This window comes from Anneissia japonica, unplaced genomic scaffold, assembly GCF_011630105.1.
Source record: "Anneissia japonica isolate Jap-2015-1 unplaced genomic scaffold, ASM1163010v1 scaffold287834_len5846547_cov211, whole genome shotgun sequence".
Lineage (NCBI taxonomy): Eukaryota > Metazoa > Echinodermata > Crinoidea > Comatulida > Comatulidae > Anneissia > Anneissia japonica.
Window position 1 is genome coordinate 1,133,532 of NW_022704992.1, and position 15,372 is coordinate 1,148,903.

Here is a 15,372-nt window from a genome sequence, read left to right on the forward strand (position 1 = left end):
GATAAGGAGATTAGCCAAAACAATCCCAACTTCCGCGAAGAGGGCGTGAAAAAATAGAACAGATTAGAACAGATAAGTTTTATACCAATACTAAATAGTTGATATTATTAATACTATCGTATTCTATACCTGAATACGTGTATTAGTAACATATAGTGGTCAAGTCAGGCTGTTAATTAAGATTTTCAATACCAGCGGTTAGACAGAAGATAATTCGTGACTGCATATCTCTCCCGACAAGCCTAGCTAGCTCAAGAGTCTTGGCAAGACCAGGGTGAATTCAGAGCCTATAATCCCGTCTGGATACTACACTACAGAAGTGGACATTTTAGGCGTAGGCCTGGCCTAAATACCTGTGCTTGTGAAAGCAGTTAGCCGTTAAACAAATACAAGTGATCATCATGGCATCAGAGTGGCTCCGTATAGCTGGTGCCGTTGCACTGCCTAATATTTGCGGCAATCGTGGATATTACATGAAAAATCCGGAGGTTAAAGAATGGGCATCCCGTTTAAATTGGCCACATTGGGCTCCGCGTGCCATCTTTCCCCTTACATTCATCCCGCTTCAGTCAATATCAGGCTACGCATCTTACCTTATCTGGAAAGAAGGAGGTAAGTGAAGAAGAGGTTCATTTATTTATTTATTTTATTTTTGTTGGTATAAAACAAATCTTGGTGGGGGGGGGGGTGCAAGCTAGTGAGTTCACAAAAACAATGCAGTGCAAACATCCTGGCAGACGTACAAATGATTAAGATACTAACTATAAGTATAGATTTGGAGGAGTAATTAACAATTATTATTATTTATTGTGCTTGTGTAGCGCATAGTGCTAGAGCCTCTATGTGCTTTTCAGAAAATTATAAAGAAAAATTAAAAGGAGAGGGATTAAAGTTGCCAGAAAAAAAAAATAAAAAGTCAAAAGAAAGATGGAAAAAGTAGAAACCTAACTACATGGTTACCTCAGTTTTTCAGGTTCAGATGTAAGTTAGCCTATGCCTATTATAATTTCTTTTTACCTAATAATATTTGTATTGATGTTTAATAATACTGTTCTACTGTAGTGTAGTTAAATTTTATATGTATTTTTTATTAACTATTTTTTTAAATTTACATATTACATAAGCAATATTTACTGGTACTGTTTACTATTATTGTAATCATTGTGATTTATTAATTTTGTTTACATTTTGATGAGCATTTAGATCCTATTTTTTGTAGCTATTTCCAAGCTGATATTTTCCGTATTAATATTTTCATAGTTTAAAATCATAATAAATTGTTGAGTTCTTTCTTTTCTCTAAATTCCAGGAGGATTCAATGAGAATACAATGCTTCCGTTGGGCCTGTATGGATTAGGGTTAGCTCTCAACTTCCTCTACACACCTATCACCTTTGGATACAGGAAACTTGGCCTAGTAAGTCCAGTGGTTGTTCAGTTCCTTGGTAGAGCTATTTAATTGTCATCCAAACAATGTGCTTAAAAAATGGCAGTGGTTGGGGACTATAGCACATGATACATGGTCTCTATGCACTGAGATTTCAAAAACAAAAACCAAATCCTGCGACAATCAAGAAACTCAGAAATATTGGTGAGAGTACTTGTTGCAGGGTGTGAAAAATTAAAACATCAAAAAACCACTTAGACTGCAACTTAGAAAAATTGTCAGTTATAATTTTTTTTTTCTAATTTGTATACATTTGTGTACTTGCAGGCCAGTGTTTGTATGTTGGCTTATTCTGGTGTTCATGCAGTTACTACCTATCTGTTTTGGAATTTGGACAAAACTGCAGGAAAGATGATGATACCTCTGAACTTTATGCTAGCTTTCACCACGGTTGTTGCTGTAGACATTTGGAAAAACAATAAGAAACCAAACCATGTATCAGAAGACTAATCTTAATTGTATTGGGCTCCTATATAATTTCACAATATATATGATATCTTTTTAAAATATAAATTCTAAATTTATCATTTATAAAAAGGCTTTTTATATTTACATTTTCATCTATTGTGTGGATTTAAAGAGCATATAGAAAAAAATTGTAATAAACCGTAAAGGTGTACTGTACTACATTTGGCACTGTTTAGAATATTATTTTGTGTTATAAATTATTTTTCTGTTACTTTTGTTTGAAAGATGAAAGATTCATTGCCAGAATGCTGCTGCATAATGAAATGATGATGATGTTACTTGGTACTTGGTTGGTTTGACCTACAAATATCCAAGTAAGTAATTTTATGATGATGCTGTTGATGATGAAAGCGATGATGATGATAATGATGATCATGATGATTATGATACCATCGTCATTTAGCGCCACCGAACATTACTTAATGCGATAGATTTTGGTGCTATACAAGTTATTTCGATTGATTGATTGATTGATTAACTATGATGAAGTTAATGGTGATTATAATGTTGTTTATGATGATGATGATCGTGATGAGGATAATGTGGACATAATGGTCGCGGTTGTAATAATGATAAGCATGAGGGATGCAATGACAGGTGGTGGCAATAAAGAAAAAAATTAAAAATACTATGAAATTGATATGAACGATATGAAGATGAAGCAAAATAAAGTATTTTCGTCATGTATGGAGTATGTATGTACTGATGACCAATGTGCTGCCTATCACCTTTGCATTGTAAGTTAACTGATGTCAATATATATTATATTGTACTATATAGCACCATGTTCCAACCATCCGCCCTTATCATACACTTTAATTTATTATAGAGCTTTTACCATTAGGATGCTAGAAATAGTGGAGCAGCTGTAGCTTGGTGGTAAAGGTGCTTGTCTTCTTATCTAAGGGTCATGGGTTTAATCCCTGTTAGAGTTACAGGAAGTATTCTCACGACCAAAGCAACTCCACTACCATAAGTATAATGAGACTTGTCTTATGTATAGCTTCATAATAGACCTATATCATTATATGTTTGTCTTATGTTATTGATTGACAAGACAGCAAATTAATATCGCTATTGGCAATCCTTGGCCTATGTGTAGAAATTAATAAACTAATAAAAATAAACTAATAACGCAGATTTCAATGTGATTAAAAACTTTAAATACATAGGCCCTAATGTGCTTCATCTGTGACGCACATAATGTCTCTGACTATCCGATGATAAAGAGGAACATTTCCGTCGTTTTATCATAAATGTAGGCCTACCTCTTCTATCTCACCTATAACGCAATTTAGTCAATCTTCACACATTGAGCTTAAAACGTGGTGGTTGTGAGATGACTTTGATCAACACTTTACCAGTCATATTTTAAGTTGGATCACATCTACGAAATTTCACAAAGTAAATGTTTGTGTTTACGTTAATTTTGTTTGCCTGCAGTAGGATAAGGTCAATGATAACGATACCGGGTAACGATAAAAAAGCTAGAAAGCAATTGTTCATTGTTGTTTTTAAGCTAGAACGATTGGATAACGATTTATCAGTTATGTGATAACAACATATTTTGACAAATTAAATCAGATGACGTCATAATCATAGAAAACATTAAAATCGTAGTAGTAGCAACGATTTTGTCGTTTTTCCATGATTATGACGTCATCTGATTTGATTTGTTAAAATATTTTGTTATCGTATACACGTTAAATCGTTATCGAATCGTTCTAGTGTAAAAACCTCTCTTATTTATTTTGTTTTCTATATCATCAATCGCTTTCTAGCTTTTTTATCGTTAACGAATACGATAAAAAAGCTAGAAAGCAATTTTTCATATAGAAAATAAAGGAAATAAGAGAGATTTTTACACTAGAACGATTCGATAACGATTTATCAGTTAATTATGTGACAACATATTTTGACAAATTTTGTTTTCTATACCAACAATCGCTTTTTAGCTTTTTTTAAAATCGTTATCGTTATCGTTGAAGTATAAACAGGCCTCTAGCCCTTATTAATTATTGGCCATGTTGCAGTCGTGACACATTTTACTTCTACTCGCGCGCTCACCGAATGAAATGTACGGTACACGTAATAATGGCGCAATTAACGCGCCAGCTCATGAGTTAGGACTATCTGGTCACTTAAGCATGCAATACTGTACATAGCACTGTATGTATATATCAAGTATAATATTATGCCCCTACTTGTCAGAACTAATGATTTATCTTCCAAATAACATCAACTTAGTATTCAACATGGAGTCCCATGAACAGATTTTACGAGCGTGAAATCGTGCATTCGATACTGTTATCTTGATTAATGTAATTCAGATTTTGAAATTTGTGCCGAGAAGTATTAAAGCCACATGATAATAATAACGTATCGTCAAAAGTTATAGATCCAACATCCGTGATTTCAAATTTGGCCACAGGGGACGGTAAAATGCGTCTGCTTTTATGTAGGCCCCGTGATCACAAACGTTACAATTATTATTAAGTTATCTTTTACATTAGCTATCCGTACATCTTGCTATAAAACAGTCACCTAACGTACGTACATACGTATAGGTGTGGGCGGCATGCGTATTCGTGTGTCGTGTTACGATATTCGACCTAGGCTAGGCCTATTCTATTTATATCCAGGCAAAACAAACACAAAATTCAAATCCAAACGACCAAAAATTAACTCATTCGATGTTTAAATTATTAGAAAATTGTATTATATTAATTATAAAAAAATTAACTCATTCGATGTTTTAAATTATTAGAAAAAAAAAAACATTCACACTTTGAATAAATCGTTATACAACAAATTATTAGAGCCAAGACTATAACTATATGTCTGGCTTACCAAGCAGGTAATTACGTAAAAAAAAAAAATTAGCAGAATTGAATTTGAGATTTAACTAACAGGTAAACGTGCGGAATATAGCAGATAAAGACAGGTGTGCTAGAAGACGAACATATTATATTGTTCGCTACGTGTTCAGGTTTAAAGGACTTTTGGGAAATAGCACACGATTTTACAGAATAGAACAGCGACATATATTTTTTATCAATATTTTCTTTAGGTTGCCCGAAACAGTAAACGAATGAATTTAACCAGATAAATACAATAGTAGAAAAACAACCGAAATTGTAAACATCAGTATAAGTATAAGCAGCTTGTATAGATCATAAACATACTCTTTGAAAATAATATACAAATTTTAGTCTTCCCGGTTTTAAATTTCTAAAAAATAAATCCTGCTAATTTAGGCCTAAATTATACTTTGCTGTCTTTTTTTAAGTATCTCAGAGAACTTGGAAGCGCTTTTTTAAAGTATCTCAGCAAAGCGAACTCTCTTTTTTTTCAGATGCTTTATTATTTCAAATATTCTCTGTCGGTGAACAGTTTGTTTTATCGTATAGGGTGAAGTTTGATGAAGCTTGCTATTCTCCAATCAATTTCCCATGAATCTGAAATTCTATAACGATTGTCTTTCATTTAACGCTCATTGCATTTGCGTCGAGTGAGTCTCTGAGGTGGTGTATGGTATGTAGTATCTGTAGATTCAGGATTTACTGATGTAAATACGACCGATAGGAGGTCACGAAGCAGTCGTCGTCCATCGCTCATCATCATTAGGCCCATTCACGCAAATGACATGACGGATCTTCATCTGTAAAGTCACTGAAGAAGCTTTTACAGTGTGCGCAGCTGGTGCTCTATATGTGTCTGGATTAGTTCGTTTCGACACGTGTAATCAAGTTGGCCTACGGGTAAGTTTTTCTTAAGTATACCGTATTGCATGTGTGCATATTGTGTTTATCAGGAGCGTTTTCAGGATATTTTTTTGCCGGGACACGAAGTACCAAAATGAAAAGAAAAATCTAAATAATATTTGACACTTCGTTTGCGATTTTTTGTCTGCTACATGAGATGGAGGGAAAAGTGCGCCTTTCGCTGCCCCTTGAAACCACCATTGGTTTATTTGATTTGAATTTCTGAAAATTAAGGAGCCAGCTGATGTTAATGAAAATGATGAGTATTTAAAAAAAACAATTGACATAAAACTGTATGCACGTATTGTTTTAGTTCCATATTTGCTCAACTAATGAATGTAATTTTGATAATGGTTTATGATTTATATTTATGTCTGATTGCACTTGTAAAATGAACAGCAAATGAATCTCATTAATAATGCAACCAAGGAGATCACTACGGGTTAAAAAGTACCTACCGGTATTTGATTTTAAATAGAAAAATACAATATAACATTAAAAACATTGACAAAATGAAAACACATATATAGGCATATTCATACTACAGGAAAGAAATAACATGAGTAACTTACGTTATACCGGTAGTTGTTTTATATTTAATATAAGATACGTAATCGCTAATTCATCTTATTCAATCGCTCATATAATTCGTTCCCAGCATATTTATTATTCTTATATTTTATTAATATTATTTTTTTTATAATTAATATTATCGCATTTCTTGCTGTTATTATTATCATTATTACCGTATTTGTCTTCCTTTAAAATATTTTACTTTCAAACTCTGTTTCAAATTTATTACTGTATCATAATTCGTTCTTTTCGCTGTCAAGATAACCTACATCATTCACGCTGATGGATATTGTTAGTAAATATCAAGGAACAGATATTGCCAAGCAAACTATAGGACTATAAATTGAATGGTTATGTTAAATCTTTTTATACACGTGCCAACACGCGTCACAGCATGATCTGACACGACAGTGTTTATGGTGACTCGTGATTCCACGACTGCAGGCCTATTATTACACTAAAACGATATATTTACTGATTTTTTGATAAATTAGAATTTCTTTTTTTAAATTTGATGAATTAGAATTATATCCTTTTTCAAATTTATACCGTAGCCTATCGATCATTTATGACATCTTGAAATCCCATTCTACCAAGTTTGATATTTTCAGATTCTACACCATTAAGTCCATAAATAATCGGTTGAATTAGGTTACAGAGATTAGTTATAGCGGTGGTACTAATGAAAGGAAAGTGCAATTTGCCACTTCGAAAGTGGTTTGTATGCTACGCATCGCCACGTTTGCAAAATACAGTAAATCGAAAGCGAGCTGAAAAAGTTACCTGCAAGTTAATGATGACGATAAAAAGTACAAAAGCATGTGAAGATAACAAACAGAATATATATAATTGTAATTGTGATAATTGTAATAATAATAATAATATATGATCAATTGACTCATGGCTAATTACGAACGACAGTTTAAATAATGCGAATAAAGTGATTATTAGAACTATGAGGTTGTGGACGATGATGATAGAAACTAATAATAATAGTAGCATTAATTATAAAGACCATTATTGATAATAAATGTTAATTTCTGAATCAAATTTACAGACAATTTTACAAAACAATATAATAGTCTATAAAATAAACCTTAAGAACGGATCTCCAGTTTTGCACTTTTTGCTACAATATTCGTGTTAGCCTGTTTTGGTGTCTGCATACGAATATAAATAGGCCACTACTGTGCTTAAAAACATGGAGTTTGTATTCAAAAACATAGGTATTTCTATGCATGAACTTTAAAAAGAAAAGTGTTAAAACAATGTCAAAAGAACGGAAAGTAATAATGGGGCCTACATACTGTTCTATAATAATTAAAATATTCTCTTTCTGTATAACTACTAATGATCTTATTATATTGATGCATCACAATGAAATGCCATATTTATCTCATCACATTCATAAATATGGACTCCATCTCCGTGGCAGATCGCGTATCCACGCGTGATTGAAGCGGTAGAAATACAGCGTAATATGATCGGTTACATCATTAGATTGCTTAAAGATGTTTTCTCCTGTGATGAGTCCATGGTGAGACCAACACGGTACTTTTTCTACATCAAACGAACCGAATTAGATGTGTATCTATCATCTTTATTAAAAAAATCTAAGAGTTATTTCTAGGACAATTCTGTATTAACGCACTACTTACTGGAATACCATCTAATACATAGATAGACAATACAGTCGTTTGATATAGAGAACTATTATTATATATCCACTAACAAAATACTAATTTATTTTGCAGCCCCACTTGCTTACGTCATAATTTTAGTGATCCCGCATCCGTTCTTAATCTGTCTTCTGATTGGCTTGAATCTGACTAGATGGTTGACACAAGAGAGCAATATTAGACGCTTTGCGCTTCTAGTGTATGAACAATGATTTATCGCATAGAATATATTTTATTATTATTATTATTATTATTATTATTATTATTATTGTTATTATTATTATTATTATTATTATTATTATTATTATTAATGCAGTGCTGTAATGTATTTGTTGTTAGGATTCTTATTGTATATTATCACTATTTATATCATTTGTAATGATTATGAACATTATTAAATCTATTATTATTTCGAGTATTTTTATTATTAATATTATTTTTTACTATTCAAAGTACAAGAAATGCAGAAATTACCAGGTCTTAGACTGGGCTCTAAGAAACAGCCTCTCCTCACCGTCGGTATGTTGGCGTTCGGTGTGCTCTCGATGCTGCTTCTTATTGGAGGCCTGTTCAGTGATTACTGGATTATTACGACCGAACTAGCCTACGAGAGAGAATTTGGTAACGCAACGCTTCAGGCCTGGGTTAAGCTTCATGCAGGCCTTTTCAAAGCCTGCCCATATGAAGGTAGGCCCTAATCTCTATGGTTAATTATGTCATTTCAAAATGCTGTAATGTTCCATAAAACACTGATTGATAAATTGTACTATAGGCCTAGCCATCGTATTCCCTTGTCAGTTATTTAACACAATCCACCGGTCCTTCTATTGAAAAGAATTTATTACGTTGATGTTTAAAACAATGGGAAGGCTAAATAAATAATGATTTTACTACTGAAAAAACAAGTTTACATCATACATTCAGTACTCTAGGATTATTCGCACAATCAAGTCAATAACGCGTTTTTGCGTCATAATCGTTCAGTTTGCGTTTATCAGTTAATGACATAGTGTTAAGATAACTATTGTGAAGCGCATTTGGAAAGTTGTTGTCAGTACAGTATGACATTATCAAAATGATTAGCCAGAAATTTTGCTTAGGCCTATATACCGTAACTCGAATTGAAGCCTAGGGGGCTTAGTCCCGAGATGAAGCCCATATCGAATTAAAACCCTCTCTTTAGTGTGCAAAATTAGCCTCAAGATAGCAGAGGCTTCTTTTCGAGATAGTACAGTACATACACTGTTCATGAATTTCAGAAAATAACATAAATAAAATACAAGCTTGGTTTATAAGTGTAGTTTAGGTGATTTAGTGCCAGTTAAATACACTTCACAGATTGATGTTAAAATGGCCTTATTTATTGTTTTATAGTACAAATTCACAAAATTTACAGCATTCATTTTGAAAAGAAGCCCCTCTTTACTTTGCAAAAGTAGTCTCGAAAATAAGCCCATTCAAAGTTCGCAAAAAAAAATAAAAAAATAAAAAAAATAAAAAAAATAACCCCAAAAACAGAAGAAGCCCAGTGGAGTTCTGTGCTACGGCTAGCCCTGATAGTATTAAGTTTTGTTAGCAATAAGACATAGGGGCTTATTACCTGTCTTCGTGACCGTATAACTTTGATAACGAGTTCACGAGTTACAAATATATTGTTATTTCACACATATTATCCCAAGGGATACCTTTATTTTATTATGAAGCTTAATTAGACGAGCTCTGTTCGTCCAAACTCCGATCCGTTGTAAAGATATTATTATTAGGTAATCAACGAAGTGTGCTATTCTGTCCTTTCGAAGCCTCTGCCACAGAAAAATGAAAGATCACCGCTGTCTTTATAACACATTCATATTATAAATTCCTAATCTCCAAGCTTTATCCCCTACCATCAACGCAAGGAGTCCTTTATCGACTTTACACCCCACTCCTAACTGAAAACTCACTGACTAAAATAGTATTTTTCCATCGCCCCATTCCCATATCCTCACCCCATATCAGAATCATCTATAGATAAAAACTGAACAATTGCAACTTTAAAATAGATTACGGCTTATCCTTTATATAATATAATAACTTTATTTGAAAATTACACTTTTGCAATTGAATCAGTGGCACATGTCATGCAGTACGTTCACAATAAAACTATAAAACCACAGATAAAAAACGACACATGTATACAGAAATAAAACAAAGCTTACAAGATAATTTAGTAAAATATACAGTGAACTTTAAAATCAATTAATCTTAACCTAAGCATTTAAAACCATTCAAAATTATTTAAAAATACAGTAAAACAGGAACGGGTGAAATGTGCAAAAGGGTTAAAATTTGGATAAGTCGAAGTTCAAAATTTACCAGAAACTGTACATTATAATTGATAGGGTGGTTTAAATGGTTTGAAAGTGCTTAGAACAAGAAGATTAAAATCATGCAATGCTGTAGTATATTCCGACTCAGATTGTACTTAAAATAGGTTACGTGATCGCCATGCTCTTCTAAGATATGCTACCGTAGTACTTATTCAGAATTTGATTTACCAATTTCCATTTATGGTTATCAGTATACAAATCAGTGTTACCCATTGCCATTAACAGTTTGATTTCAAGATTTCCTGAGATAAACAAGTGCCATATTTATTAAAGATTATTATTGTACAACTCGTGTCCTAATAGGCAAAATTCTCTATAGCATCTTACTTCATTCGAAGCCCTGCATATAAACAAGAAATGACCGATATCCTCTTTTCTCTTTTTACATAATGTACATGTGGTGTCTTCAGTAGACCAATAGTGGGTTCGAGAGTTTTATAATACATTATTAATGTAATTGTCATCTAAATCAACTAATTTTGAAATCATAATGTGTATCCGGGGCCTACTGTGTAGAAGAATCCTTTGAAATCATTAGTGTATAGAAGAATCTAGCCATGGAAGCCTAGAGGAACCGGAAATGAAAATGGAGCCCGAACTGGAACCTGAATAAGGGGCCTAGATGTGAAAGGCGCTTAAAGCGTGGTTTTATCGTAAAATTGAAGAATCATCATACGGATATTAAACTAGGCCTAGATATGACGTGTCGATATGAGGTTAGTATACAGTTATAAAAACAGATCGTAAATGGTATGAAAACAGAGTGATTTCTTGATTACACAAATGGTATTGCCAACATTAGCGACAGTTATGCAGCAACTGCTAATGTTATTGAACATCATCTTATATTACCAACTATTTACGACATCTTTCTTTTTCTCATAAATTTTATTTTCCTTTGACGTATAAATCGCATTGACTGACAAGTTTCAACGTCTTGTCTTAAAAAAAAGAACAAAAACAATACCAAAAGCTTTATAAAATCATAGTAAAGGATTGAATTTTATCACACATATCTCAATTTTATTACTATCCCTTAAGAGATAATCACTAAATTAACGATTTATGGGAAAGCCGTCGGGATTCGTGTACGAAGCAGTAGCAGCAATAAGACTATTTCTTGTGTGCTGCTAATGTGGTGTTCCTAGACATTAAGAGACACATAAAATGTGCCCGAAAATTACAGTTTAGACAGACTTTTTAACGTAATCTATATTCGATGACAGAGTTGTCCGTTGACCCGTTCATGAACGACAGAATTGGCTTTCTCCTGAAATTGCTTTCAATTATTGTGCAATCCTCTCTAAAACGACTTATTTGTTGAAATCCTAGTGTCCCTGTGAAATAGAAACAAGCTACAATGATCTTTTCCATGCAATAAATCAGGGGTGGCGCCACCGGGGGGGGGGGGACCGGGGCCAGGGCCCGGGCCAGGGCTCCCGTCGGGGAGAGCTGGTCCTCGGCCACTTTCGAAACCTTTTAATCGAAGCTAGACCACGCCCACTTTGCTTTCGTCGGGGAAATCTGACCTCTCCTCGGGGGCATCATCCTCCCCACCTCGGGCAAATCCTGGCGCCACCCCTGAACATAATGCTTTTAAAAAAACCCTTCCCTGTACTACATGCCTATATGAATTCGATTTTAGTTTGTTTCTGTCTTAATAATTTTTTTTCTTGGCTGACATTTCTAAGGATCTTATAACAGTTGTGATTTTTCTGAAACGGTTGTTATTGCATCCGTCATCGAAAACCGCAGAGCAGCCCACACAGGCTATAGTTAAGGCCATTCGCATTCAATGATCCCCCTAAACCTTTGAATCATTGACAATTAAATTGTATTTTGCACCCACCTTGAACACGCGACCCGACATACCCACCCCGCACGCACACACGTGTAAAACATTATACACGCAATTCAGATGCGTTGCACACACCACCATCACAGTTGCTGCGCATGCTGCGTGAACTGATTTGTTGTCGCTCTTGATCCCCAGAGGACGGTAGTGATCATTATTGATTGTTCGATACTTTTCTCTACAGTGTTGTGTAGTGGGGCTCATAACATCAGCCATTGGTTACAGCAATTCCAATAACAACTTGTCTCCGAATGAACTTTTATTATTAGTGTATAATGTTGATTACAGCCAAATGTGAGATAGTGTGACTAGATTGTTCGTGCAGCTAATTACACATGCAGTGCGGTTGAATTAAAAGACGGCCATTTTACATCCCCAAGTCACTTATGTCATAATGCTTTCTAGCTGGCAACTCACTTTGCGTGAATTGTGTAATAATAATTATCCGTTCTTATCCGTTCATTGGATGTATAAACAAACAAGCGAAATATTCAACCTCGTCTGTGCCATAGGGAATTCCTATTGGATAAGTACATTCAGCGCAGCGTGTACTACTAAAAAATACATTTAACATCATTATCTACTGGACGAAGCGTGGTACGCTTAAATAAACTGCCATGCCAAAGGACACAATGTTATTGAACCATTGGAAGCTCAACGTTTCACCACTGACAATGTTAATAATGTGTAGACCAAACCGGGTACCTGGTCCTACAAACATCACTTGCTCAATACACAGCTATTTTCAATAAAGCCTGGTCTCCTTAAAATCGCTACACTGTCACTTCAGTGTTTTCAGTGCAATACTTGTGCTATGTTGCAGTCCCCGACTCTACCGATCAATCATCATCACCGAAAGCTGTCGGCGATCGTGTAGCGATTGTATGGAAACCAGGCTTTAGTTCTTTGTCGATAATACACTTTTTGGGGGTTTGAATGCAGCTAATGTGAGGTACTTATTACCAATTAATGTATGAGTGTTCAATGGTACCAATAAGCCTATATCTGACTTGTTGCAACGACTGTTTTGCGGATCGTGTGCAAAAATTATACGTGCGAACGAGTAAGCCGAAACAATCTTGAACAAACTGACTAAATGACAATTCTTTTGGCTAAAATGAGGGAAATTATATCCTTTAACACTACGGCCAACCCCAATTTAAGGGACACTCCTATTAAAGGGACACTTTTGTCCTGAACCTGTCCCCTTAATAGGGCTCTACTGTAAAGAAAATTGGAATGGGAGTATGAACTAGTTGGAAGCTCAAAATGAATGACTGGTGGGTATCCTAAAGGCTTACATTTACGGTAAAGCCCCGCTAGGAAAGGCTCCCCCAAAACGTCACTTTCCGTAAACTCTTGCTTCGAATAAACACTAATGCGAGAAAAAATATAGGAACTATAAAATGTATCACAACTACATCAAAAAATATAGCAGCCAAGCACATTAACAGTGAAATTGTAATCATTAAAATGTCGATGCAGTAACAAGGAGACAGTCTAGAATAAATTGATTTGCTTTTGTTTGGTGTGCTCATAGTTGATAGATGGTTTATTGATGTTACAGCTGTTTTTTTTTTAAATGTGTACGTTATTTTTAAGAATATGAATATTATTTACATATTTCAGTGGAAATTATGTGGATTCCGAGTAATCTTTGGAAAATGACGGGAACAAGTAGTGAAATAACACCGCTCTATCCGCATTCCCTCGCACCTAATGGTAAAAACGGTAAGGAGCTTTGTATTGTTATGATTGTAACTCCGACCGAATTGATTGTTGTAATTGTCTGTTATACTTTATACACTGTACTGTATGTACTGTACATACTATATATATATACAGTTATTATTCTGTACCGTATTGTGTTTACGGGGCTACGCAGCAAACTTGATTTGAATATCATTTGCTATGCTATCCCAGCTGCGACCAACACGTTATTGTAGCTTAACCAGAGCTCCACTATGTGCGAGCGATTCAGTTAGTTGTATGAGAAAGTGCCTGGGGGTTAGATCTTCACCTATAGGTCGTCTCTGTGGTCTAATGGATATGATACCCGCCTTGATAGCGAGAGGTTCTGGTTCGAATCCCGCCAGGGCCTATAAAGATACTTGATGAGCTATACTTGATACGGTCCCGTATAGGCCTATATCTGTCTCTTATACACATCTATATATATATATATATATAATGATAATAATAATACTAATAATAAGGAACTTGTAATTTCACTCTACAGGCTGTTTCATGCACTAGGCAATCTTCAGGAGTGAAGGGAATTTCAAATTTGACGTATGTAGAGTTGGGCCGGTGTAGATGCAAATTAGGTATTATGTGTTTTTGAGTAGGAATTTGGCACGGTGTCTGCATTTTGAAAGGAGTTCGTGCCTTAAGAGACAGATCTAACACTGTATTTACCTTTGTTTGATGGTTTATATATACATGTTTATATATATAGAGGCAGACAAAAATTAACTTACATGAATTTACTCAAAAAAAGATTCTGGTTTAGTGACAGATGAGCTGCAGCCAGTATACGGAACAGGGATGAATGGAGGATCCATGCTTGGGCTCGGCTGTGGTTGACCTAGTAGTACACACACACACACACACACACACATTATATATATATATATAAGTATATAGCCTATATATATATAGCATATATATATATATGTATATATGTATATATACATATAATCATCGGTAATTTTACGTGTACTATTTTCTCACTCATCAACCAAGCCTCGAAAACTTCGGATGTGCCACACGATCAGCTTCGCTGGATGGCACACTCACTTTACATATTGTGTAAAAGAAACAACTCACACCTTTCCTACCATTTAAATCATCATCCCGTAAAAACGAATTACATAATGAGAATATAATGATTATTATACATACACATAATGATACTAACCTGTCAAGCGTGCAATATTATTTGTAAACATTGGTGTCTGACATCTTACCCTACTTGTTTTATAATCAGTTTTCTCATTTCTATAGATACAACGGTCATAGATGAATGCGGCAATATTCCATACATCTCACCTAACTTATCCCAGCCTGCTCCGAATATTAATGTTGCTCTTTTAAGTAAGTGACTACTTTGATGAATTGCATTGTTGCTCGGGGAGGGAACTAGGTCTGAGAGAAAAGGGCTTCGTAGATTGAAGGATAGAGTGATATTGTGATTTTTTTTGGGGGGGGGGGGGAAG

At 34.5% G+C, this 15,372-nt stretch overlaps 2 protein-coding genes across 2 annotated transcripts in view; both read left to right on the forward strand.

Annotated features, from left to right (window-relative positions):
* Window positions 1-4: 4 nt before the first annotated feature.
* Window positions 5-2,075, forward strand: LOC117104941 (translocator protein-like). Its single transcript, XM_033245895.1, has 3 exons — window positions 5-612; window positions 1,310-1,416; window positions 1,714-2,075. Exons 1-3 carry the CDS (start codon window positions 402-404, stop codon window positions 1,894-1,896), a joined length of 501 nt encoding a protein of 166 aa, XP_033101786.1. The 5' UTR covers window positions 5-401; the 3' UTR covers window positions 1,897-2,075.
* Window positions 2,076-2,122: 47 nt separating this feature from the next.
* Window positions 2,123-15,372, forward strand: part of LOC117104939 — a 17,431-nt gene continuing 4,181 nt past the window's right edge. The window contains exons 1-5 of the mRNA XM_033245893.1: window positions 2,123-2,228; window positions 5,325-5,675; window positions 8,384-8,617; window positions 13,784-13,885; window positions 15,161-15,250. Of these exons, the coding sequence (XP_033101784.1) occupies window positions 8,392-8,617; window positions 13,784-13,885; window positions 15,161-15,250 (418 nt within the window). The 5' untranslated portion in view covers window positions 2,123-2,228; window positions 5,325-5,675; window positions 8,384-8,391. The remainder of the gene's footprint in view (window positions 2,229-5,324; window positions 5,676-8,383; window positions 8,618-13,783; window positions 13,886-15,160; window positions 15,251-15,372) is intronic.

What these genes read in the sequence shown, in the direction of transcription:
- LOC117104941 (XM_033245895.1), top strand. Translation starts at nt 402, where the DNA reads ATGGCATCAGAGTGGCTCCGTATAGCTGGTGCCGTTGCACTGCCTAAT. An exon ending in CCTTATCTGGAAAGAAGGAG is followed by an intron (nt 613 to 1,309) that starts GTAAGTGAAGAA and finishes TCTAAATTCCAG; the next exon opens with GAGGATTCAATGAGAATACA. An exon ending in GATACAGGAAACTTGGCCTA is followed by an intron (nt 1,417 to 1,713) that starts GTAAGTCCAGTG and finishes GTGTACTTGCAG; the next exon opens with GCCAGTGTTTGTATGTTGGC.